This window comes from Anas acuta, chromosome 17 (assembly GCF_963932015.1).
Source record: "Anas acuta chromosome 17, bAnaAcu1.1, whole genome shotgun sequence".
Lineage (NCBI taxonomy): Eukaryota > Metazoa > Chordata > Aves > Anseriformes > Anatidae > Anas > Anas acuta.
This window is the reverse complement of record NC_088995.1, coordinates 5,714,343-5,741,405: the sequence shown is the minus strand read 5'-3', so window position 1 is coordinate 5,741,405 and position 27,063 is coordinate 5,714,343. Positions and strand designations below refer to the sequence as shown.

Sequence of the window (27,063 nt, the reverse complement as noted above, 5' to 3'; positions counted from 1 at the left end):
TAGAGGAGGATGGGGGGCAGTGAGGGATGGGGGGTAGAGAGGGGTGGGGGGACTGAGAGGGATGGGGGGCAGAGGGAATTGAGGGATGGGGGTCACAGTGGGGTGTGGGGGCAGTGAGGGACAGGGGGCAGAGAGGGAATGGGGGTCAGGAGGAATTGAGGGGTTGGGGAGCCAGAGTGGGATGGGGGGGTAGTGAGGGACAGGGGGGCAGAGAGGGAATGGGGGGACAGAGAGGGATGGGGGGCAGAGGGAATTGAGGGACCACAGTGGGATGGGGGGCAGAATGGGACAGGAAGGCAGGGAGGGACAGGGAGGGCAGTGGGGATTGAGGGACGGGGAGGACAGAGAGGGATGGGGGTCAGAGGGAATTGAGGGATGGGGGGACAAAGTGGGATGTGGGGACAGTGAGTGACAGGGGAACAGAGAGGGAATGGAGGCAGAGGGAATTGAGGGATGGGGGGACCACAGTGGGATGGGTGGCAGAAAGGGACAGGGGGTCAGTAAGGGACAGGGAGGGCAGTGGGGATTGAGGGACAGGGGGGCAGAGTGGGATGAGGGAACTGAGAGGACCGGGGGGGCAGAGAGGGAATTGAGGGACAGGGGCAGAGTAGGACAGAGGGCAGAGATGGACGTGGGGCAGTGGGAATTGAGGGATGGGGCAGCAGAGTGGGACTGGGGGCAAAAAGAGGGATGGGGGGCAGAGAAGGAATTGAAGGATAAAGGGGACAGAGTGGGATGGGGAACAGTGGTAACTGAAGGATGGGGAAAGTGGTGGGGCAGAGAGGGATGGGGCAGAGAGAATTGAGGGACAGGGTTGCAGAGGAGGACACGGGGCAGTGCACGATGGGGACAGAATGGGATGGGGAGGGCAGAGAAGGATGGGACAGAGAAGGAATTGAGGTACAGGGTGGGCAGAATGGGATAGGGGGTAGAGTGGTAATTGAGGGACAGCGAAAACAGTGGGATGGGGAGGGCAGAGAGGGAATGGAGGGGCGGGGATGGGGTCAGAGCAGAATGGGGACACTGGGAGGGTGCTGTGAAGACTGAGGGACAGCGGCTGTGGGGTGAGCGGGCAGGATGGAAGGGATGGAGGGGAACCAAAGGACGGGGGGGGCGCATTGCGGGATGGGGGTCAGTGTGAGGACAGAGGGACAGCATGGGGATGGGTTGGACAGCGTAGGGGTTCAGGGGCAGTGTTTGTGTAGCAGGACATTCAGGGACCTGGGGACAGTGCGGGAGTTTCCCGAGACAGTGCGGGAATGGCGAGGACAGCAGGGGGGGATTACACAGGGCTGGAGGGGATTTCATCACCCGGAGCATTACTGATTCTGACCACAGTTCGTGTGGCTGAGGAGGAGCCATGCACGGCGTCCTCACCCGCCCCCAGGGACTGACCAGGGGGATGCAGAGCCCCCCAGCAGGACACCCTATTACAACACATCAGCTGTGGGGATGGCAGCGGGGGCTCCCTGCAGCTCTCCATGGGGCAGTAGTCTCCCTATAGGGACTCATTCCCCATCAGGCAGCCTGCTGCCACCCCCCAGCAGAGCAGCCAGGTATAGCACAGGGGGCTGTGGAGACCCTCCTGGGGGTCTTCTTCCCCCCATGTCCTCCCCAGAGCAGTCCTGCTGCAGGGGCAGCTCTTCCTCTGCAGTCCCTCCACGGCGGGGCTCCCCAAGTCAGAGTATGTACCCCACAGAGATCCTCCTCTAAGCCCAACTGGGAGTTTTATAGGCAATTTTTTTTTTTTATTATTTTTTGTGAAGGGTGGGTGTCTAAATACAGCATTTCCAGGATGAGGTAATCCACATGAAAAAAAAAATAAAATCCAGAACTAAAATGCCCCTCTGCTTGTGTAGATTACCTTTAAGCTGCTCCTCTGGATTTGCTGAGGCAACGGCAGCACCTTGACCAATGTTTTAGCAGCCGCTTTTAGTCATCACCTGAATCGTCTTCAAGCAAAGCAGGCTGATAGCGGGGAGACTCGTCTGGACACTGTCTCCTCCCCGAACATCCTTTCCTCCAAAAAACACCTCAAAAGTCTCATGCTGGTGGGGTGTGAAGGTGGCTGAAGCCTCCCAGCTGCAGGTTTGTGCAGACTGATGTGTTGGACCTCAGTGTGGAGCGCTGAATTCACCGCTCCATAGGTGTGAGCGCGACCCCAGACACCGAAGGGAATCTAAGGGGCACGGGGCATCTGGTGAAACCTTGGTGGGAGAAGTGGGGGGCGTGGAGGCAGCGCAAAGCTCCCTGAGAGACCCTTTAATTCCCCTGTGAGACCCCTGCAAGACCCTGAGAGAGCCCTGGGAGCCCCCTGTGAGACCCGCAGAGCCCCCTGTGAGCCCGACTAAGACCCTGTGAGACCCTTTCAGACCCCTGCAAGCCCCCGAGACCCTGTGAGACCCCCGTAACCCCTCTATGAGACACTTCGACCCCCCTGCAAGCCTCTGAGACCCTGTGAGACCCCCATGAGACCCCTATGAGACCCCTATGAGACCCCATGAGACCCCTATGAGACCCCCGTGAGACCTCTATGAGACCCCTGAGACCCCCTTGAGCCCCTTTGAGCCCCTTTTGAGCTCCTTTGAGCCCCTCTGAGCCCCCTCACGCCGAGCCCCTCAGCCTCGCACCCTCCCTCATGCCCACAAAATGGCGGCGCCCCTCAGCCCGCTCCCAGCCCCGTCCCGGGGGGCTCAGCCCCTTTCCCACCGCCCCTCTCCCACCGCCCCCCCGGCTCTGCGGGAACGACCCCGGCCGCCCCCAAAACACCGACAGAGGAGGCGGCGGTAGGAACCATGGCGCTGCGGAACGGGCGGGCGCGGGGGGCGGTTTCCACGCCGGGCCGGCGGGAGGCTGGGCCGGGCCGGCCCCGCCGCCATGGCCGGGGGCTCGGCGGAGCTGGAGCTGTTCCGCCGCCGCTGGCGGGAGGAGCTGGCGGGGGGCGGCAAGCGGCGGCGCAGGGAGGAGGCCGAGCCCGGCGGGGGGGAGCCGAGGGAAGCGGGGGAGCCCAAGGAACCGGGGGAACCGGGGGAACCGGGCTACTTGGTGCTGGCCCGCGGCCTGCTGGATGGCGGCGAAGCCCCGGCCCGCTGCCGCAGCAGCCCTCCGCCCGGCCGCCCCGCTGAGGAGGCCGCGGGGGACGGAGGAGGGGATGGCGACGACCTCCTGGGGCAGCTCATCCGAGACCTGGTAGGACGGGGAGAGCCGGGGCTGAGGGGAGGCGGCGGGGGGAGAGCTCCCGGAGGGACCCCCCAGCGGCCCCCGGTGTGGGGCCGGCCCCTGAAGGGTCTGAGAGTCTCCCTCTCAGCCCTCCTGAGTTTGCCTTCCAGCCTTTGAGGCGGTATCGGGGCGTTTTATTCGTTTAAAATAGGCTATATTGTGTGTTTTTTGCTTATTCAAGCTGTCTGATGTGCATGCTGTAATTAAGGGTGTCCTGCCCTGTGACGCTGCAGCGTAGTAGGAGCGTGAGTATGGATTCTTTGCGTCGAGGAGTTAATTGGGGAATAGTCTTAAACACAGTTCTGAACCGGTTAAAAGTTATTTTGGTAAATCCTCTAAATGCAATAGAGATTTTATTTACAGCGTAGGAAAACTAGGGGGGAAACCCATCTTCTTGCTTCTCGCTAACCTAGCTGTGACTAATTACTCTTTGCTTAAAAAAAAAAAAAATTAAAAGGAACAGATTAAATTTCTGTCTGCAAGGCACAAATTAATCCATTTAAAGAATTAGCGCTCCATTAGTACACAGGAGCCCAAATCTGTCTCAGAGGGGATGGCAGTATCTGAGATTTGGATTCATTCCAGTAGACTTGGAGTCGGGCTGCTGCTGACTTAACATCACTGAGCGCTGTGCTATTAACGGGCTGGGGGGGATTTGGGGTGTAGGAAGGGGAGATCTGGATCTCTCCCTAGCATTGAGATTGCTTTAGGAAGGAGTTGGTGTGAGCTTGTGCTTTGTCACAAGCCTGTGCTTACAGTTTGACTATGAGCACCGTGCTTACAGTTTGACTATAAGCCACTCCTACAAGTCAGTTTAAAAATCTGTATAGCTGCTTTTTTCTTTCTTTTTTTTAAACTTTTCCATGAAGGAGCCGTTAGTCTTGAGCGCTGTGCCTATACCGGCCTGTCTGTAGGCAGCCTGGATCCAATGATGTCTTTTGGTACGTGCAGCCAGAGCAGGTTCTGCTGGTTGGAAGTGAGTCAAGTCCAATTTGGAAGCAGCACGTTCATAGTGGTGCTGTGCCTGGGCTCCTACGCCTAGAGCTAATAAGCCTTGCCGAATGGCTCATCTTATTTGTTTGGGCAGCGCGTTGCTCAAAAACGGTTGTGTGGCTCCTGGACGCGGGCTGGTTCGCATCTGGCCAGCTCGGGGTCTGCCTGCGTGTGGCCGTGGAAACGCACTCCTAGAGCCCCTTTTATTTATTTAATGCTGCTTTGTGTCCTCTCTGGAAATAGGTGCAGTTTAAGCCATGTGAAAACAGCATTTGTGGAAATCCACAGCAGGGAGTGGAGCCAGCGGTTCTCGTTCGGAGGGCATTGAGAAGGAAGGGAGAGGAGAAGGGGCCGTTTGTGCAGGAGGCTGATGTGTGAGAAGGGACAGGAGCAGGAGGTTTAGCAGCAAGTCTGTCTTCAAGCAACTACAGAACAAGTGCAAAGTTCCAGTGTTTATTATAGACTGAGGCTGTCTTGCTAAAAAGGCCTAAGGGGAGCTTTGCTGATCTTTCTGCTGTCTATAGACCTGTCTTTAGTGTGGAAAAAGCTTTACATTAACATCTTTCACTTTATTATACAATAGTTTTTTGTGTAATTGTACTGTAAGTAAACGCATTATTGCCAGTTTATTGGCACTGCAAAGAATCTATGTTTAAACAAGCAAGGAGCTGTTATAGAAGATAATTACTTAAAATATATATATAAAAAAAAACATAAAGGTATCAGGGCTAGAGAAGCACTAAGAAGCAGAACATGGTCCTGGTTTGGAGTCTGTCTGACTTCCTGTGGAGGCTGATGGAGAACAGTCGGGAGCTCTGACACACCTGAGGGGTGGGATGCAGACACCAGGAAAAAAAACCTGGAGCATACAACTTCCGAGTGACTTAAGGAAGTGCTCACAATGGGCTGATTTTGCTGTCTCTGTATTAGGTAGTATAGGAAAATTGGAGTCGCCAGATAGAAATGCAGGAGAGGACAATTCTTGATGCAGCAATCTCAAGAAGATTTAATAATGAGGTAGTTAAGGAAAAAAAGCTCCTCTAGGGCATATGTGTTTTATTTTGGTAGTTAGGTAAGTGATGGATTCTTTGGTGTAGAAGTATTTTTGTGGTAGTTAGCTAAAGCAGCAGCTTTTTCAATACATTTCCTATTAAAAATGAAATTGATGTTCCCGACAAAGGACAGAAACAGTATTGCCATCTCCTTTCAGATTTAAGATCAAAATAGTAGTTAGTTTTCCATCATCTGTTTCTGGTCTTTTTGACTCTGAAACCTCAGAGCAATAGTTTTATTAGAACTTGTCTTGCCTTCCTGCGCCATCTGACAACAGACAAGCCTTGCAGTCCTCTTCAATTTGCTTTTTAGCTCCAGTTAGCAATATGACTCCTGTTTACCTCATGATTCAGGGAGAACAGGGAGTAGCTCGAATATCTTTGTGCCAGCATCATCTGTCTGATGTTGTGCCATTATGGCATGGAGAAGGAGAATTACTTCTGCCCTTTTTGTGGACCTGTGATGGTTCCGAGTATACAATGCCCTTTCTTAATACCATGGTAACTTTTAGTGGTATATAGTTGTGCAGTAAAGAAGCCTAACGGATATTTTTTTTATTTTTTTCCTTTTCAGAACGAAATAAATGAGGTTCCCTTCTTTGATGTCCAGCTGCCTTATGAACTGGCACTGAAGATCTTTCAGTACTTGGGCAAGGCTGAATTGGGAAGGTGTGCTCAGGTAAGTGCTGCTGGCAGTTTGCTTCCCTTATTCCGCACACAATGGGCAGACGTTCAAGCAACAGTCAGGCACTTTGATGCAAGGAAGGTGTGTTAGCCCTAGTGGCTCAGCTGATTGCGCTTTTGGAAATGCTTCCAAAACTGCATATTGAAAAGCAGTCATAACTGAGCTACATTTATGGCCTCCAATTGAGTGTAGTTAACCAAAGCATTTGTGACTTGCACATAAGTGAAACCTTAACATTTAAAAGAAATGCTTCCAAAGATCTTTTGATTCAAGCAAATGTAGTCAGAAGCAAGTGACTGTCTTGCTGTAATATTTAGAGATTAGCACTTTACAGTGAGAAGGGAATGGCAACAAAGCTGCTTCCCCCACATAGTAGTGTGAGGCTTGAGCCATGGAAAGCTGACAGGTATTGCAGAGAAAAGTGGAGTAGCAACTTTTTGTCTTTTGTCTAAGACTTTTGTCTTAGATAATTTAATGTAAGGCTAATTCTTATCCCCCCTAGTTTGTTATTCTCTGGCAATGCTTTAAGATAATGCTTTCAGCAGTCTGTTCTCAGACGTACATGTAGTTCTTGCATTGTTGTAAACTGCCTTTCTCTTCACGTGGCCTTACTACCATACACACAATGTGCACGTGTTTATACTTAGGACTGTTCAGCCCATGTTACTGAGTCCCTGCCTCGTTTCTCCACACACTGAACGATGAACCTCCTCTCTGAACGAGTCTCCAAAGCAAACTTAATCAGCACGGGCTGATTACCCTGTGAAATAGAGTAGAATGTTGTGGATATGCGTTGCCAACTTCTCCCATGATTGCTGTTTAGTGTTTCCGGCTGGTGTTTATTGAACTGTGATGTGCAAAGCACATCTTGCAACTTCACAAAATCCGATCAGAATGGTTCTTTGTGTTATACTCGAATATTCCCTGGACTGTTTGTAAGATAAAGAAATGTTACTGTGTAAAAATCCAGAAGTGACAGGGGACATCTGTAGTGGATGGTAAACTAGACAAAATATTAACCAAATTGCACACGCACTGAAATTAAAATGGGATTTTACCCTTCAGTATGAGTAAGTCATGGTTTTAAGTAGCTACAGGTCTTTATTCCTTTATTCTTTGACTTGCTAATGCCTTTTAGGATTGCAGACTGGTAGAACAGAAATACTCTTGCCAGGCTTCTGTTGCAGAGGAGAAAAAATCTCTAGAACTATTTTTGGTACTGTCTAGAAGAAAAGAGAAGCTTTCAGATATGCTTGAGTTTCTGCCATTTAACATAGAGAGGCACAACCTGTAAAGGCCACATTCCACAAAAAGGGGCAGGATTGCGTTTTTGGAGTGGATTACTTTAAGATTATTCTCTCTTTCTTTCTCTCAGGCATGATCAGGTTACCTTATGGCATAGTAAAAGATTGGCTGCTGAGGGGCTGCTCCTTTTTTCTGCACTTGAGCTGCGTTTGATTTCTCTCTCTCACGTTTGTTTTTAACTTGAACCTGCTCTCATAAGATGTGTTTAACACTTAGGAATTTTTCCACGTTTCTCGTTTGCCTTCTAAGGCTGAGTCAGTTGGACCTAAGTGGCAGCTGACAGGTAGCTGAGCAAATGCCCGGTGTTTTACAAGGTTTTCCGAATGAGATGAATATCCAATGCTTTTAGTGGGGAACTGGCTTCTTGTTATGTGTTTAAATAAAAAGCAGAGCAATAAAAATAAATAACATTTTCATTTTTCTCTTGCTGATTTTGTTTTTGAAGGGGAGGGAGGAAGCCCTCTTCTGTTAAATGGAAAGCCCTGCTGCTTTACGGTGTTATCGTAGAAATGTTTTTTTATTAAAGTGCCTTGGGATTTTAGTGAAATTGGGCCAGTTAGTGGAATTGGCATCATGAACTATGTGAGTGCCTTTGGAGAAAACCTGTTTGCTTAGTTCTTTATGCCAAATTGGTAACCGACTAACAGTAAAGTAGCCCGACTGCGGAGTGTCTTTGAGATTTAATCACACCACAGACTGCTCTGGAGAACTTTAATTTCACCCTGATATTTCCCCCTCCCCCTCTTCCCTGCAGCTTTTCTTTGATTTTTGGAATTAGTACCATAAAACACAAGCTATCCGTATGGCACTTGAAATCCTAACGCCATGTGCAGCCCATAAATTAATGGTGTCACCAGTTCCTGAGCTCTGGTGGGTTCGCAGTAGCTGTGTCATATTCAGTAGTACCCAGCAGACCAGCCCCAGCAGGTATCCCCTCTATACAGTAGGAGGAAAAAAGTGTCTGGGACTTACTGTCTCAGCAGAGTATCAGCACTTCTTTTCCTCAGCTTTGTGTTGCCCCTACAGACTATTAAGAGCATCTTTTGATTTCCCTTCTGACCACTGGAGGAAGGATCCGTGTTATGAGCAGCTGTTCTGTGACTCCTGCGATGAGGATTTGAGAACAGCCTCTCCTTCCTCATGGTCGTGATGTAGAGGAAAAAGGACAACAATCACTGGGGACACCACAAGCAGGACACATTGAAACACACTAGAACCTCTTGTGGTATTTGGGGCTGATGCTGCAGGCACCAGGGATTGAATTCACTCATGGCCTTAGGATGTGACCTTCAAACTGCCAGCTTTGTGGTAAGGTGACATGTTCCATCTGGGAAGTTCTGTGTTCTTAGTTGTGTTACTGCTCTCTAGTAAATACCAAAAGCTGCATAAATGACGTGTTGTGGTGTGAAATACTTCTGGAGAGCGTGTATTGAATTATAGCAGTGCTAGGGCAGAGGTGTGAGCGTTTTCATCTCGAGATGATTTAGAAACGTTTCCCAACACGACAACTGTGTGTGTGTCTAGGCCCAGGGAGACTCATTCTAGGAATTTAAGAATGAATTGCATGAATCAAGAATTACAGATGCTTGCTGTTAAAGCTTCTGGAACTGTTAAACTGGTAGTGTTTAGACATTTGAAAAATAAAATCTCAGTTATTTTATGAACATGCTTTTTTATTGTGGTTGTCTGTGGGTAAAAATAATCACCGATCCTCCTAGTTTGGAGAGGGAGAGCAGAGAAATGGATGGATAAGGATTTCCTGATTCAGGGGCTCAGAATGAGACTTAAAATAACATTATGGCTGTGAATTGAAAAGATGAGCAGCTTCCACCTGGTAAATGTGCATCTGAATGGCTTTGGCTTAAATACTATTTGGCGCCAAGCATTGTACCGAATTGAAGGTCCAGATATTTCTAATTGAGGCCCCTGGATTCAGCAAATGAACCTTGAATATATCTTTGTGTGACCAGGGAAGAAAACAAACCTAACGAAACAAAGACAGTTATCAGATGGGGAAGGATGAATAAACCTTCATTAGGACTTCAGCCAGTTGATTAAGACAGGATTAGAAGAATTTCGGATTTGTTGGAAGAGGTGGGTTCATTTTAGTTTCTTTGTTTTGCTTGTTTTTGCAAAGAAAAACAAAAAAAAAAGAATCCTCCAAACACAAAACCACACAGCAAAACCTATGTCAGCAAAAGCCTTTGAAGACCTTCTGAGCATTACTGCTTGCCGAACTAGAGATATAAAATTGTTCCCGTGTAGAGCCCAAGGGAAAACAAAGTTTCTTTACTGAGAACAGTTGAGAACTGTAGTAAAAGGATAATAGGAAAGCTAACGACAAAATTTAATTGGAGACTCTAAATCTATAAACAACCCTGTAAGATGTTGTCATTGATCGTTGTCGGAGTTTGTATGTAGTGTAGATTTGGAAATAATTATGCTCATAGTTTAATAAGAGCTTTGCGTGCCTCAGCTCCTCTCCAACAAGCAGGATGTATGGGTGCATATAAATAAAGCTGTAATACTCTGGCTTTCAGTGCCTCACCTGAAACTCGAAGTCAAGCAGATATAATAAAGCTGACTTCAAGCCAATGGCTGGTTTTAATGCAGCAGCTCACAGTGGTGCTGTAAAGTGAAATGCTTGAGACACTTTTATTAGAGATTTCTTGCAGCTGAGGCTCGCTCAGTGGGGCTTTTACAAAGGATTGTCATGCCAGTTTTGGTGCATTAAGAAAAGGCTGTGTTAGGGACCCTTTGGAAATTCATGCTTGTAAAGCAGCAGGATTCGATGTAATTTGATTTAAAAAAAAATCATAATAGGATAGGATCTCTATTCCCCTTAAATGTTTATTCCTGAAAGTTGAATAGGCAGTCTAAATTTTATGTAGTCGTCCTCCCCTCTTCTTTTTTTAATGTCTTTATAAAACGCTTTTAAGACCTTGAAACCAGAAAGGTTTGTACAAACACCGTCTGTTTTGGCAAACCCCAAAGGTTTGTGTTTTTTTTTTTTTTTTGCTTTGCTTTTTTTTTTTTCTTTCTTTTAAAGCACGTGGGCATAGTTGGGCTTTGTTCGCTTCTGTTTGTGCATTCACCTCCTCCATGTCAGCAGAAACGTGCCCCTGCTTTGGGGGCAGAGAGAGGTGCCTGTACTGTTCACCAAGCTTGGCCAGGGTGCTCAACTACTGCACAACAGCTGCTTTTTTGTGTGTCAGCAAAAAGCTCCTATTTTTTTTCCTTTGAGCAATACTATGTGGGTTTATATTGCTTTACAATCAAATCATGAGCAAATTCCTCATTAAACTGCAGCTTTTTTTTTTTTTTTCCTTTTTGAACTTTGGGACAGTGTCCCTATAGTTGCAGGAAAATCAAGCATTGAACTCCCTGCTTTTTTTGCTGCAGAATGCCATATAATGCTAGAGAATACTTGGTGCTGTTTTGGTAATTTGGAAGGCAGTTGTTATTGCCCTATCCAGGTTGTTTTCTTCGATGATGGGAAAGGATTGTGTGTCCTCTGAACTGAGGTCTCTTGGTGACTAACTAGAATGCCAACTCATCTGGACTTGGATATTCCTCTTCGAGAGCTGCTCTCCTGTACGGATAGAAAATAACAATATTCAAGTTGGAAGGGACCCACAGGATCACTGAGTCCAACTCCTGGCTCCACACGGACCACCTAAAAATCAGACCACATGTCTGAGAGCATTGTACAAGCACTCTTTGAAATCCAGCAGGCTTGGTGCCGTGACCACGACCCTGGGGAGCCCGTCCCAGTGCCCGACCACCCTCTCGGTGGAGAACCTTCTCCTGATACCCAGCCTGAACTGCCCCTGTGGCAGCTCCAAGCCGTGCTAAAAATATCTGTATGTTGCTTAGTCTTCCTCAAAGTTTTCTCTTGTATCAAACCCTCTACTTGTCTCTTGAAAGAAATAGGTCATGAGATGTGATGCAATTCCTGATTCCTAATGAAACACTGGCTTTTGAAAGCAGAAATGTCACACGTGCTTCCTTACAAGAAGACCAACGCAGAGAGCACAATGTAAATACAACAGCTAGAAGCTTCATAAAGGTTCCAAGGAGAGATCTGTTTATATACGGTGTTTTTGCACTCCTGTGACTCAAGGAGACCTGTAAGACAGGGTCACATTAATGGGACCGAGTGGTCTTCTGGACCTCAACCTCTCTGCAAGCCGCAGCACACGCTTGGGCACTCCAGTGGCTTGTGCTCTGTGGCCTTACTGCATATCTGTAGCAGCTAAAAGGATCTTATATTTTCAGTGGTCCTAATAGCATAAATGATTTTGTGAAGCTGTGCTTCATAGCTAAAAGCTGTGTTTTTAAGAAGTCTGATGCAATGCATGCATGCAGATAACAAAATATAAAAGGAATTCATCTCAAAAAATACAGAACAAGTGATGGTTTATTTTTCTCTCCACTGTGCTTTGTTTTACCTGTGTGTAAACGTGGAATGAATGGCAAGTAAACGTGAGGAGGTGGTCCTGTGAGTTCCCTATGAACAGGGGACCTAGATTTTTAGGTGCAATGCTGGGAGTGAGACACAGCAGCTTCCAATTAAGCATCCAGAAAGTGATGTCAGACTGAGAAGGTTTTTTTAATCTTCCGGAAACAGTGTGTGATTGGTTGCTGCTCTCTCTGGTAACAGCTTTCATTGGTTAAACCTGTTGTTTTTTTTAGATTAAGAATTACAAATGCTACCTAAATAGCCTATTACCTCTTGAATCTTTAAATCTAAGCCTGCAATTAATTATGAAGCTGCAGCCTCTGAAATGAACAGCAACTTGAGGCTACTTGATAACCTGAATAATTCATTTCTATTTATGCAGGCTGTAATACAAGAGGTGCACACCTTGCAAAAAGGTGCTTTCTCTCTCTCCTAACCCCAGCCAGCACCCAGGTTTGACAGCACCCCACCTAGGGCTGCCATGAAATAGTTCTCACAACGGAGAACTTTGGGTAGCCCTCATCCTTTGGCAGCCCTTTCCCAACCCCACTCACAAAGGAGTCTGCACTTTCTCTCTCTCCAAATCCTAAACCTGACCCTGCTTAACCAATCTGCTGGGCAGGGGGGTTGGACCCAGATGATCTCCAGAGGTCCCTTCCAACCTCAGCCGTGCTGTGAAATCACTGTCACCACCTAATCAGGCATTGTCAGTAGAATGGTGATGTGATCTGCAAGGTTTTCTTAGCTACAAATAAGAAAATAAATTCATACTTTTCCTTACAGTGCTGCCTTAATAATTTTTTTTGCTTATTTTGCCTTACAGATTTTCTGTGACGCTCATATTTCAGGTTAGGATTGTGGCCACTGAATGCTGGTGTGGAGTATTAATGGATCAGAAACCAAGTGTTTCGAGTCAGTTATTCTCAAAAGAATGAACAGAAATGTTATATTGTTTTATGTAAAACTGCACTTCTACTAATAATTTAACGTATAATAATTCTGTATACATATATATAGAAAATATATATTTGATTTCTAGGTCAGCAGAACATGGAAAATACTTGCAGAAGATGAAGTGTTGTGGTACCGGCTGTGCCACCAGGAAGGATACCTGTTAGATACGAGCATCTCTGACCATTCCTGTTGGAAGCTCGCCCTTAAGGACTGTCGTGCCAAAGAGCACACTTTGAGAACCAACTGGAAGGTAAAAAGGGAAAGATTGGTTTAATGGGATCCAGATGCTGTGGAAAAGTGGGAACCACGTTCAAACAAGTGGCGGTGAAAAGTTGGTCTTTTGTATTGCAGCTTCTTTTTGCTAGTTAAAAGGGAAAAGCTGCTGGGGGATTTATGAGACTTTGCCCCAGCTGTTATTTTTTTTTTTCCTCCTCTGTGACTGATTACTTTGGGGAATGAGTCTTTCTGTTTGCCATGCTACTCCCTTGACTTTGGTGAAAGAGCAATGATTTTACTTCAGCCGTCCTTTGGTAACGACAATCAGTCCTTAAGATGAAGGCTCCTTCTCAGTTCATTACATATCTTAGCAGAAAGCAAGCTCCATGTTTTTGTTGTAGTAGATACATTTCTCTACTTAATGATTATGAATGATAACGGAGAATGATAGCTTCTTTCTCCTTTGTTTTCCATCTCTAAAAAATTCCAGGAAGCAAGCATAAAATATATCAGTCTCTCTCAGCTGCACTGCAGCTTGTCAGGAGCAATAGAAAAGCTTGGAGTTTGCTATGAGGAAGCAAATGAACCTGGTAGATGAATGCATTGCAATACCAACACCGTGTCTCATCTTTCTGCACAGAACCGCATCGGTGCTGTGAGTCAGCTGCAGTATGAGCTGGGAAAAGTTCTCTGTGATGTACATTCTTCTGATGGAGTCGTTATTGCTGGGTGAGTATGTTGTGTGATGCTCATTTGTCCTTCACCAAAGTCTCAGGCTGCTTCTTAACAAATTCAAAAGAAGCATCAGTTCGAAGCAACAAGGGTGAATTTTGACTGCAGTTCCCTTGTGGGTGAGAAACTTTGGCCCTAAGGTAAGTGATAATTCTACATACATATCTACAAATCACTTCACCAGTGCAAGTTTTTATTGTAATGCTAGCTTACAGTAGTCCCTGTAGAGACTGCAGTACTTTCCAATGAACTTTCCAATTTCCAGTGAACTATACGTACTGCTTTGCTGCAGAAGCGCACAGAATTAAGTACACACATATTGAAAAAGTTTATGACTTTTTTTTCCCCGAAAAACTTCTCATTTCAAAGATAGGTGTGTCCTTTGGCAAGATAAATTTAGGCCTATCGCTGTTCTACCCCATTTTTAAAAGACAATTAGGAAGAAAAACATGGAGAAACTCAACCTTCTCTTCTCGTAATATCAGACTTCGTCAGAACTGTGATTTAGTATTAGTTATTCACTTGTCTTACACTTTTAAAACGCTATCTTAAGAACCTCCCAAACTCTTGGCAGAGATTTTTGCGTCTTGCCTCAGTAGAGGTAAGTTTTTACTGTATTCTGCTCGAATTTTACAGGTTCAGTAATGGCCAGCCTTCCAGAAGAAGTCACACTAGTAAATAAAAATGATATCACCTTGGGGCAGAGGACATTGTCCTCTAATATGCCAGAGTCCCGTATTTTATAGCACTCCAAGTTAATGGTTTGCTTACACATTGTGGTATGAGAGAAAACTGCCTATAAAATACTGTAAAATTGACTTGTCAGTTAAAGGAAAGGTGGCTTGAAATATAGTGAGTGTAGGTAACTCCCATATACGCTGAAATTCTTTTGCACACTGTTGGGCAAGTGAAAGCTCAAGTGTGAACTAGGAGACAGCAGGAGTGAAAGGGGGATTTCAAGCTTTTCCTATGATTACTGTTTACTAGGTTCTCTCCCACTTGTTTTACTTCTCCCTTTGGAGGTCTCACTTTGTTTTTTTGCTGTCCTATCATCTCATTGACTATTGCTGCTCTTTCTCAGCTTTCCATGCAATGTTTTTGCTGCTGCAATCGGTTACATTAATATGGTGAAAATGCTTCTGCGGAAGACTCGGGTAACGTGTGACCTCTGGAGGGGCAGTGCCACACAGTGGTTAACCTAAACAGTGGCCGTGGGAAGAGACATGAAGAACTCGTGCCGCTGGAGTACGGCAGCTCTTGCATTGCTCCTGCCTGATGCTGAAGTTTCCTTGGGCTGCAGAGGCTCCTGTAGGACATGGCAGGTCCCAGGCTGCTGTGAGCTGCAGCTGGGTTCCAGCTCTGCAGATTGCAGCCTGCATTCTTTTGTGCCCTTCAGCCTGGGCACTGCGTTTCCTGGCCTTGGCTAGGGGTCCATACTACTGTGTCTGTTCCACTGTCTCTAATGAAACCTCCTGTACTTTTCTGGGAGCCAGAAACCCCAGTTGTCTCCATGTTGCTGCCAAAATCTCCAGCTCTTCTTTTTCTTCATTTTCTCCATTGTGTTTTTATCCAAACATGCAGTACATAGAAGGTAGGCAGAATAATTTCTAAAGGATTAATAAACAAAGGAGGTTTGTTCTGTGTGTTAAACTCATTAGTCCATTTTCTAGCTTGGTGTATGACAGAAGCTAGGCTTATGCATGGTTTCGGATGATCTTTTCGTACTGATTCCCAGTTCTTCCAGTGCTCTTGATTCTTTTGGTGAGTTCATCTGAGTTGGCACAGTGAAAGGAGATGTGCTCTTGAGGAATTGAGGTTCACAAAAATAAGTGAGCAGGTGAGAAACAACTGAGGGAAAAGTTGCATGTGCACTTCCACTGGGAAAAGTGATATTAAGGTTTTCACTCAAATTAATCTTCAATAGTTTCCCTTCAGTGAGAAAATGAATTTTAAGAATGAAGTGCCCTTTTATGGAGCTGTGCGTGTACATTTGATAAAACAACATGAGGAAATCAAATTCAGCTGTTTGACTTTACCTGTTCAGTAAATTAAATGTTTAGGATAGTAGAACACAAAAATTGTATTACTTCCTTTGCTGTTTACCTCTTGCCACTCCCTTCGCTCTGATAGCTTGAGATCTCTGCAGGCATCTTGCAAATTGCTGAGAGCCAAAAGCAATTCTGTATCTTGCTCCAAAGAAGGTGAATTTGTTGTTTTGCCAGTGATGATCAAAGTCTACAAGACAATAGCACACTGCTCTCCTCCCGGTAATATCTCAAAAACTATCCAACTAATTTAGGAACATACAACAATAAGAAAACATGACTTCTGGTACTGTTAGAAAAGCTGGATATGTCTGCTGCCTCAGGTGTCTTCAGCATCATACACAGGTCATTGTTTCCCAACTGTTTCTCTTTTCTCATCTTTTGATTTTTCACTACCTGAGAGAATTAAGTCTTGAAGACTAAAATTTCCAGTTCATCCCCCTATAAAAAATAAAACAAAACACTTGTTTTTTTGGCAGATCTCTGGCAGGGCATACAGATCTTTTCAAATTTGTTGTTTGCTGCATTATTTTTGTATAAATGTTTTTATTCCATTTGTAGTAGTGTAGATCAAAGAAGACAGACTTATAGTTAAAACTTATGAGGATATTAGTTTACCGTACAGGGAATTGCTTTGTCCATTATGCACATTTGGTAAGTATTGAGGTAGATTGAAGGTTTTTTTGTTTAAATCCAAACATAACCCACCCCTTTCTCTCCCAGCTTATAGTACTGTACTTAATGGCATTGTGCTTTCAAATTTGTCATAAAAGTGTAATGAATCTAGTGATCAATAGTTAGCTGTTGCATTCTTTCAGTACTGAAGAAGTAATTTAATAGCTGAGGTTAACAGAAGTCAATTTTCTTCTCAGTATAAATATCAATTATCTGTTACATTTAATGATTATATCTCTAGTTTCACAAACACTTATGTGCTTAGCTTTACATGTGAATAATCATAGTTTACAGCAAGGCTTGCCATGTGCGTACAGCTAAACAACAGCCTGTGACTTTGCAAGGCTGGAGAAGTTGGCGATGATCTTAAAGCTAATTTTGGGTGTTGAATTTTGTGTGTGCGTTTTTTTTTTTGTTTGTTTTTGTAAGCAGTGGCTTGTGGCATCATTTACCTTTTTTTTTTTTTTCCCTCTGTATTCAGGTTGCTGCACTGGAGACAAATAGGGCCACTCAGTTTTGAGCAGGTTTTTGATGCCTGACTTTGGGGAGCAGCTGCAGCGCTCTGGCTCAGCTTGGTCAGGCCAGCCAGGCATTACGTTCTGCCTTTATGGCTGGAAACTGTGGCAGTGCATAGCAGCTGCTCCCTGGTTTCAGGAGGTTCAGCTCAGGATCTTGGGAGATCAGAGAACGGTTATAAAAATAAAATAAATAAAAAGGAGGGGAGAATAAAGTTCTCCAGCAGCATATTTGTGTATTTTGGATCTTGGAGCAAGCCTGGGAAGAATGGTGTTTGATTTGAACCTGTGCTCTGATAGACCTCATCTTGCATGCTTCATTATACTGCTTCAGACTCTGCTGGAAAGTGGAATGATGCAGCTTTATTTTAGTTGCTGTAGAGGTTTTGTTTTTGTTTTAATCGTTCCAAAAAGGAATTTGTACAGGTTGTGGACAGGGTGATTTATAACAGTGGCTATGAGTGTAATCCACAGAGGCATAGCTTGCCTGAGCTGGTCCAGGAGAGGATCTCTTTATTAATTTCTTGTAAAGAGGCAAAGATGAGCTATACAGGGTTGGCTCTTCCTTAGAGAAATGTCCCTATTTTCTTGCACTCTCTTGTACTTTCCCTGTGCTGCTGCCAAAGCTCAAGCCAGAAGATGGCAGAATATCAAGGATTGATTAAGTGCAACCTGAGCTGCGAGTCGAAGGTGGCTGCTAGCAGCTCTTCTTTCTCAGAGCGCCTCGCATTTACTGGCTGACATCAGATAATTCAATCTGGCCTGCATGCAGAGCATCTTGTGTTTATCATTAAAATTTTATCCCAGCGGTTACGATGCTTGTTTTCTGGGTCAGACCTTGAATCCCTTTTCATTTGAGACAGCGGTGTTTGTGGTTACCTCACTCCCAATCAATGTTGTATTCGCCAGCCTTTCTACAGTTACATGTCTCGAAGGATTTTCTTTAAAGAGATGTTGTCCTCCCCCCTCTCCCTATTCAATTCAAATGTAGTTTCTTCCTTAAGTCAGAGTTTACTTAAAGCAATTATGTCTGCTTACTTGGCTCTTATAAATTACTACTGATGCTTATGTTTGCTTTACCTGATACCATTGTGTGTTTGGTTTCAATACAGAATGCCTGGATTCACTCACTTTCTGTTAATAAAATCTTAAATCTGGGTTCTTTAAGCAGGAGCATATTTGGATGGTAAAATCAGTATTTATTTTTTTTCTTGGTGGTGTTGACAGACACGCTGACAGGCATATGTAGTCAGAGGTCAGGTCCTCCTTGAGATACAGATCTCAGTGTGAACCTGGGGCTTGCTGGTGGTGTCACTACGCAATGGATCTCGTGGTGTAACAGGTCAGTAGTGTGTTGTGAGGCTCTCTGGCTCTGTGAAACACTCACCTGTGGGTGTCCTTGCACTGCGTGGTAAACCTGCCCTGTGTTGGTGGTTGTCATCTCACCTCGCATTGCACAGTGTACAACCACACCACGGCTGCAGCGGTCCCAAGGCTGATGTTTTGTTGAGCGTTGTGTTGGCTATTTTTATGCTTGCAGAGAGGGCACTTTGGCTTTGCTGGTGCCGTTTGTAGCTCTGACAGCTTTCCAGGTGAAAGCAACAGAAGAGATCTGTAGTAAGATCACTGTTCCAAAGGCCTGGAAATACAAAGGTGTCTGATGCTTTTTTTTTTTTTAAGAATGTGTGGTACATAGTTAAGAGCTTGCATAAATGGAGATTTAAGTGGCATGTGCCTGCACTGTGCCACAGAGACACATTAGTGGATGCATGGAGCCTAAACACCCCTTACAGATAGGCTGGGAGTCAGCCCTGGGTTCTTCTCTCTACATTTTAACCTCAGAGGTTTTCCTCCTTCTCCTTTCCTAGATACTTTTTTTTTTTTTTTTTTGAGGTACGGGCCAGTGAGATCCATCTGCTGAGTGCCCTCCATGAATCTGCAGGTTAACACTTCTCCTTTCAGGGTGGAGCTACCTGGCACAGATGGTGTTTCTCCTTTATTTGGGCAGTGTTGCTTAATAAAGGCAATGAGAGGCAACAGAGGAACTCGCTAAATATCCTGCGTGGTTAGGGGAATCGTCTGTTCTAGAGGTAGTGATACCTTTTGACTCCGCCATACTGAGAAGCTAAGTGCACCGAGATAACTTTATTAATAAAGTTGTCTTCATTCTGGAGTCTTATGGGAGTTAGAGTTTAAACACTGCAGTCTTTGAACATCGTGGGCCTTGCAGTTTAAGTCACTATAAGCAACATACAGACTTAAAGCAGTTGCTGGTATATGGCGGATTTCTTTGTTCTCCAAGATCACCTTCCACACTGCTTTCCTCTTGCTCAAAGGTGACCTGCAAATGACTTTTTAACAAATGGGCTTGCCACCCTTTTTAGCTTCATTATGATGTGTGAAACTAGCCCGAAAGGCTTGAAAACACTTTTCTGCACTTTTAAAAACTTCATGTCAACTCTCATCTAATTTGTTTTTTTGCTATAGGGCTTGTGGGCTATTCTCTAGGTATTTATTATTAGCTCTTGCATCTTAATTCAGTATGCAGACCTGAGGAAACCAAAATATTAATTAGTAATGAAAATGAATAAAAGTTAACAAACCAAAGTCTTAAACAGCCTGAGCGAACCCCTTCCTTATTTAATTGCTTAAATTTCACCGGCATAATGATGCAACTTTGAGAGGTTTCTCCCTCGCCTCCCGGTGGCTGAGAGCCTGGATGTAAAACAAAACAGGAAGGAAGGATGCAAAAACACTTGCCTTCCTCCTTCAACCTCCCCCAAACCCTTTGTGCTCTCTTCACTCCTTCTTGTCATTGTTAAGAAGTAATAAGTGTCAGACCTGTTTTTTCATGTGAGTCACCTTTAGGTGGTTGAAAACGGGATGACATCACGAGTTCAGAGGGGTCAGATGACAAACTCCGGGAGTTAGGTAAGGTTGTGTTAAGTGACAAGCACATCGGCTTCTCTGTCATCTGCTGAAAAAAGAGCCTTTCAGGTGAAACCAATAGCAGGAGCTTGATACTGACTCTTTGTGACAGCTCCCTTTCCAGCCTGGCCCACCATTAAGTTATTGGTTTACTTACAGGTTTGATTGGATGCAGAAGAACGCGTTGCCGCAGCGGGATTTGCTGTATGTGAAGTGATGCCTGCTGTTCTGAAGTCACAGCAGTTATTTTCGAGCTTGTAAAACCCAGCTTTCTGCCGAGGCTGGGCCAGCCCATCTTTCTTCTTTTGTGAATTTCTTGGACAGTTCATTTTTACAGTTTTTGTGACCTAGCAGCCTCTGTTTCCATCAGTGCCTTAAAGTTCAGGTGATGCTTTTCCTTTCTGCTGTTGCAGTGTGTTGCAGTTTGCATCCCTTCTGACACACAAACAGATCAATTTACATCATCCTCAAATGGTCTTTTCTGTCCCGTGTCTGAAACTGGAGCCACTGTGTTATTTGTTCCATTATAGGGTTGTCCTTTTATCAAATAATATGGCTGATGTACCAGATCCTTCCCAAATTACATCATAATTCCTCCTGAGTTGTCTTGAAAAAAATGTATATTTCCCCTCCCGCAGCAGCAGCCATAGGCAGTACACACTGTGGTGCAGTGTTTCCTTGGTCAGAGCAGCTGTTTTCGTTAATGGAGCCTTGTTCTTAATGATGGGAGGTTCTTGGCCTTAAAAAAGAAATGGCTAGAGACAGTTTGGCTTTCTCTAACTTCTTTTTAAAGTGTTCATTAAAATGTTTTGCCTGCCATATAACCCTTTGGCTTGTTTCTGTTCCCTTGGTATGGCATTTGCATGTGCTTAAAATTAATAAGAAAGTAAGGCACGCAGAAGAACTTGGTGAAATGTTAATTTTGTTACAGATAACAGAAGAATTTCATGTTCTCTCCAGCAGCTTAACCCACTTTCTAGAGCTATGATTTCCTAAATAAGGCCATGAGAATGAAGGTGTAAGCTCTTTTCCAGCTTAGTTTCTGTAAGTGTTCAGGAACTGATGGCAGGGATGCTCAGAATATACTTCTATGTGTTAAGCCTTAAACTGTTTCCAAACCAGTTTTGGTACAATTTCAGTCACTTTTTTCATTGCTGCTCTTGTGCAGCAACCCAAAGTAATGTTAGGATCGAATCACAGACATCAAGTTGTTCTACCAGTGTTACAATGGTTTCAAGTGCTGGTTTTGTTTACCTCCATCTGTTTTTTCTTGTGTTTTTTGTTGTAACTTTCCACCACTCTGTGTAATAGCAGAAAAAAAAAATCTATCCCACTTGTATTTCATTTTTTGTCATCATGTTAACATTTATATTCCTTTCTGCCATACAAAGTAGCTCTCTTTACTCCGTCATTGTATTCTATAACTGCTACTAGACTTTTTTCCTGAATCTCTCTTACGAAATCCCTTAGCCAAGCTATCTGCTGGTTTTCTTTGTAGTGGCAAAATCAATATCTCTACCTGTAAATGAGAGCACAGGAAAGCTGGGGGGCTGCTACATCTTTCATACAGCCTTATTTGTGAGGTGTCTCTGACTCTTGTAAGTAAGCTGTGTATCGTTCTCCCTCACTTCAGGGAAAAGCTGTGCGTCTTAATGTTGAGTACAAAGAAGGTGGCAGAATCTATTTAATAATTTCAGCATCGTGTGTTGCAACGAAGGCATTTTGTAACTTGCAAAATGTTTGATGAAGAGGTTTTTGAAAATAAAAAAGAGGTTTTTGAAATTGAACGTTATGAATTACCACTTTCTCACTTGAGCCTTAGTGAAAAACGAAGCTTTAAGAGCAGATTGAACCAACTAACAAAGGTGTTTGGACTCAATTTGCATAGCTAATTGAACTCTATTCTTAAGTCTGCTGAGGGGGGTCATTGACTAGGTACCTTAATTAACCACATGAAGGACCGGTTAGGTGCTTTTGGTGGAATACGGATGAAAGGTCTGAGATCCTTGTTGCAGCAAGACAGTGCAAAATACTCATTATTTTACTTGCTTATCAACAGGCATCCGTTTAAACAGAGCTATAGCTGGAGATTGTTACTTGAGCGAAATTCCTACTGACTTCAATAAAATGCATTGACATTGTAAGGACTTCATAATAAGATCTTTTGAGTATTAACAGATGGTCACTGACTGCCTGAAACAAAGTTGTTGGATTTTTTTGTTTTGTTTTGTTGATCACCGCAGGTATCTGGAAACTGAACAGACTTTGCCTTCTGGAAATCAAACCTGACTGTGAAACAAAGGCTTTTCTTTCTCCTCCTTTTTTATTTTCTTGCTATGATTTCTTTGGAGAAAAATATGAAAAATATAAACTGATTTGTGAAGTGTCTTACCAAAAGTCTTTGGCGTTCAGACCAAGTCAGTGCAGTGAGACTTGCCCTGGAGTGGTGTGCTTGAGGCAGCCTCCGGAACGGACTTACACCAACATCCTTTTTCAACAGAAAGCCAGTGATGGTCTGGTTGACCTGCTTGTTTGAAGTGAAATTCTGCAGTGCCAGCAGTAAGTGGGCCATGAAGGAAAGCGGTTTGTCTTTGCTGCTGCCATGGACTGAATGAGTAGAGTCTACTGTTTTGAAAATGTTCCTGTTAACAGTTTTTCTTTTGTGTATTTGTCAGTTTATATATTAGTTGCAGTTGTACTTTGCACAAACACTAATTAGACAGCCATCAACACTCAGGGCCAAAGGCTTACTAACAATGCAACTGTGATAGCAGTGTCTTAATTGGTTGAGTATAATTGTCATTAGGCAACGATAAAGACATCTGGGGCTCTGGAGAGAGATCAGCCTCCCCCTCCTCCTCTTCCCCAAATTTGTTCTGGCTATTGCTATCCAACACAGTTGAGCTTTTTCAGATGAGATTCTGTGTTTTGACCAGTTTCCTGATGTTTTTCTCCTTATGAAATCGTCTGCCTCTTCAGCACCACTTCATTAGAGCAGTGCCCAGCCTCCATCTCTGCTTCCTCCCACATGTGCTCTGCACTTCACCACCTGCTTCCCAGCCATCGTGGGACAGCAGCAGCTTTTAACCCCCGTCTCCTTCTCCTTCGGTCTTCTGCTTTCACTCATGTGAGAGGACACGAGGAAATTGTTCATCTCATTATGACATTACTGTCAGTAAAGAGATGCTGAAATGCTTTTGATTAGTGAGCAGGTATTTTTATTGTAGTACGTTTGTAGATAACGTATGAATTTAATTTTTATCAGTTTCTCTATACCGTATGCATTCCATTTCTTGTTCTGTTTCAGCAAGTTTATTTTACTCCTCTGTAAAGCTGAAGTTGAATTTGCAGACTCCCTTACAGATGTATATACGTATCTGTCTAGAGTTACAGTACTGACTTGTCAGAGTGAAGAAGAGAAGTATAGTAAGAAAAATGTATCTCGTCTTTCTCCAGCTGCTTCTACTCACGTGGATGCACTGAGATGTTTAAAAGAACAAGAGCAAAGTGAAATGTAGGTCCATCAAAAAAGCTGAGTGACTTGGGTGGGCAGTGTCTGTCAAACACTACGAGAAGGGCGGCTGCATCTGGTGAATTGGGAGAAGAGCATGCAGCCCCAGAGCTGAAAGCCAGGCACTGGAGCAAGTTGGAAGGCATCAGGTCAGAGGGTGTCTAGAGAGGGAAAAACTTGGGACATTAAGCAATAGTCTTGCGTTGCTCCCTGTTGTGCTCAGGAAAGCAAGATTTGGAATAACCTTTCTTGATGAAATACATCAGGTCTTAACAGTTTTATTTTTGTTTCAGCTTGAGAACACGGATTTTTAGGTTTGGGGTTTTGTTTGTGTTCTTTTTTTTGTTTGTTTTGTTTTTGCAGCTGGCTTGTATTAGATATCAGAGTGTGTATGTGCCACTGGAATAATCTTTTCAGTATACCCAGTGTGGTAGGCTGTGGAGGAAAACAGCAGCTGAATGCTGTTGGTTATTTCAAACAATAGTACGTATTTGTTGTTGTATTAAAAATATTTTATTCTGTCTCCAGCAGAAAGCTCTGTGGGCTTTTCATAGCCTTTGTGGTAGAAAAATCAGTAACTGAATGAGTTTGGAGCGCTCTGCCTGTTCTGTGGCAGCAGACTTCAATCTGGGGTTCTTTCATTCAGTAGCTGGTAGCCCAGGCAAAATTTTCATGGGGAAATGGAAAAAAAAATGTTGTGGTAGGAAATAAATAGAAATACTGAAGTTATCTAGGAATAGGTTCTGTGCAGTGCAGCGTGTTCTTCAGCCATCTATATTGATATGGCAGATTTGTCAATTATCTGCAATAAAGCAGCCTTTTTATTTTTTTACAGCAAGGCATTGCTTTAATAGTTTAAAAGCCTTTTGTTGTGGTTACAAATTGAAAGTGTGTTGCTCTTTACAACAGCATTAAAAGCAGGGAGTTGAACCATTAAATTTTTTAGGTCGGAATTGGACTCATCTGCGTTTGAAACTCTTCCAGTTCAGTTCTGGTACGGGCCCACCGCGCGCTGGGAACCGGTGGCGATGGCCAGCGGGGTGTGCTGTCAGCTGAGGAGGTGCTTTATGTCTCCCATTTCCCCATTCTGATTCAGTGCCCGAACCCAAACCTCCATTTAGCTTTCCAGTGTGGTCTTGGAACGCCTCTCTGTCGGTGAGGTTTGCTGCATGGGACTGAGGTGGTGCCATGCTGCACTGGAAAGGAGGTGAGTGGTGGGGCTGAGCAAAATGGGGCAGGAGGGATGCTGGAGGGATGGGGGCAGAGATTCCTTACTGCCCTCCTCCCTTCTCTTTCTGATGAACCTAAGGCACTTGTCGTGGCCTGCAATGCACCGGTGGGATGTCTGGACCAAAATGCATAAAGATAGAGTTTGGTAGGCACTGTGTGGTTCTCCTGGCAGATAAATGCTCCACTCTGATGTATTCATTAGGTCAGGTTGATGATTGAACCTGGTGATCTTGAAAGCCTTTTCTAACCTAGGGGATTCCATGGTTCTCTCTTCTGGCAGAACGGGAATGAGCATTATGGCTGGGATCCTCTTTTGTGGTATTCTGTCGTATCTGCCCCAAACCCACCAGGGAATACCTGAGGTACACCTAGGAAGTTTTTGTATTCAGCAGGTCCTTGCTGCGGGTGGGAGAGCAGCACAGCTTCGTGGTTTGGAAGTGAAAGCTCTCCAGCATGTGCCTGTCATCATTGGTGAGGGAGTGAGGACAGGAATGCAACCACAACAGATATGTGCAATTACCCATTCCAGATGCAATTTTTGTTGTGCTTCATCTCCAAAGTTTAAAACCTATCTGAAATGAGAGCTTTTCCATATTGCAAATTGGTGATATTTCCTGTGGACTGGTCTGGACAGCTTGTCCAGAGTAAAACATCTTGCTTTGCTTTGGGGAAGCTTCTTTCTTGCGCTATTCTTTTCAAATAGCGCTGCTGTAAATGGGAAACAAAAGCAAAATTTATGGGGAGACCTGGGCCTTATCTGCAGAAGGAGGAGGATGGAGAAGTGCCATCCCTCACAATTCTCTCATTTTCTTTTGTGGCGTAAAGTACTGAAAAGGAAGCCAGGTCACAAGGACAGGGGTCCCATCTCCTCCCAGTGCAGTGCAGGGAATTAATGTGTATCTCTTTTTTTTTTGCTTAACAGTTTCTGGCAGGTGCATAAAGTGGAGCATTTCCACCCAGAGATGCTGGGTAACTTGTCCTGAAGTCCAGCATCTTCTGAACCTTTATTAAGCACCTTCCTTTGCTACCTTTTGTAAACAACTCCTTTCTTATTTTCATCATAAATATGGGACAGACAAGTTTCTGCCCTGTAGACCTTTGAGGTTAAGAAACACTCTTGAAATGTTCTTCTCCTAAAAAGCAAGATACAGCAACAAAGCTGACAGAGCAGGAAACACCCTTCATTTCCAACAGAATCCACATCTCAGGTATGGCAGAAAAAGACATCTGAGACTGTTAATTGTCACAGTAGTGTCAGAACTTGACTTTAGCTACTGAGCTGTTCCAAATTGACCATATTTTTTGACCAGTCATAGAGGGAGCTTCTCTTCTACTTTGCCTGCAGGACACAGGAGTTATTTTTTTCCTTTAATAGTACGTCGTGTGGCACAGAACAGTTTTTATGTTGCTGTGTTACAGCCTTCACTCCATTAAACATATTCAGTATTATCTGAGAAGCTTATTTCTGTTTTTTGATTTTCTCATTAGCAAAGTGTAGTTTGTCTGATGTTAAGCTTCTTTTTTTCTGATATTTTGGTAGGGGAGTCTTCTGTGAAGAAAGAAGCACTGCTTTAGTTCTAAAGACAACACTTGATGCTAGGAATAAATTAATTAGTCTTCAGAGATGTAGGCAAGTGATCTGTTGGTGAGGCACTGAGGAGCTTAGTTCTATAAAGAGCAGTAGGTTGGATGGGTGTATGCATGTGAATGCTTGTATGTATGTACATAAATACTCTGATTAAACAGCCTTTCTTTGGCACAACCACAATCATACATTTTTAAAGACTAAAAGGAAACAGATTGAAGTTTTGCCATGATGTAATTTAGACTCATTACTGATTAACTTCTTTTTTTTTTCCTGAAGCCCTGCTCTCATTGCGTTTTATCTGTAAAGCTAACATTGATAGTTGGTAAACTGTGGTAGCTCAGTGGTGTCGTTCTTGTAGCTCCAATTTACCTGTCTTAGCAGACTCAGTGCTGCATTCAATAAATGGGAATAAAATGAACAAAGTTGATAGGGTTGTAAACACGAGGAGAATCAGTCTAGGAGCTGTAAATGGCGTTGAGTTTCCAGACACTTCTTGTTCCTTCCTCTCTTCTCTTGTGGCTACCTCTTTTGAGATGTTTTTGGAATGAATAATAGCTTTCCTTTCCAGATACACATCAGGGGAAGTGAGGTTGTGGGACACGCGCACCTGGGACTACACAGCCCCCATCCTGGAACCAGTGCACGGTCCTGGTGATGCTGGACCTCAGCCACATGTCTCCTTTGTGAGGATAAACAGCTCTCTGGCTGTAGCAGCTTACGAGGACGGTAAGTAACCACAACTCTCCACCCTATTTAGGGGAGGAAAAAAAAAAAAGCTTTACAAAAATGAAGCAGCTGTGCTCAGCTTTTTGTGTGTCTGTAATCCTGTATATACACACACACGCACACACTTGCTTTTATGTGAGAAAGTTGGCCAATAACCCTAAATGCATTAGGAGGCATTGGAACATAGCACCCATTAAAACTGATGTTTAATTCCTACTGGAACTGCT

At 44.3% G+C, this 27,063-nt stretch overlaps 1 protein-coding gene across 2 annotated transcripts in view; it reads left to right on the top strand.

Annotated features, from left to right (window-relative positions):
- Positions 1 to 2,842: 2,842 nt before the first annotated feature.
- Positions 2,843 to 27,063, top strand: part of FBXW8 (F-box and WD repeat domain containing 8) — a 51,372-nt gene continuing 27,151 nt past the window's right edge. For both annotated transcript variants that reach the window (XM_068653631.1, XM_068653632.1), the window contains exons 1-5: positions 2,843 to 3,189; positions 5,839 to 5,943; positions 12,756 to 12,920; positions 13,527 to 13,615; positions 26,679 to 26,836. In XM_068653631.1, the coding sequence (XP_068509732.1) occupies positions 2,878 to 3,189; positions 5,839 to 5,943; positions 12,756 to 12,920; positions 13,527 to 13,615; positions 26,679 to 26,836 (829 nt within the window). In that variant the 5' untranslated portion in view covers positions 2,843 to 2,877. The remainder of the gene's footprint in view (positions 3,190 to 5,838; positions 5,944 to 12,755; positions 12,921 to 13,526; positions 13,616 to 26,678; positions 26,837 to 27,063) is intronic.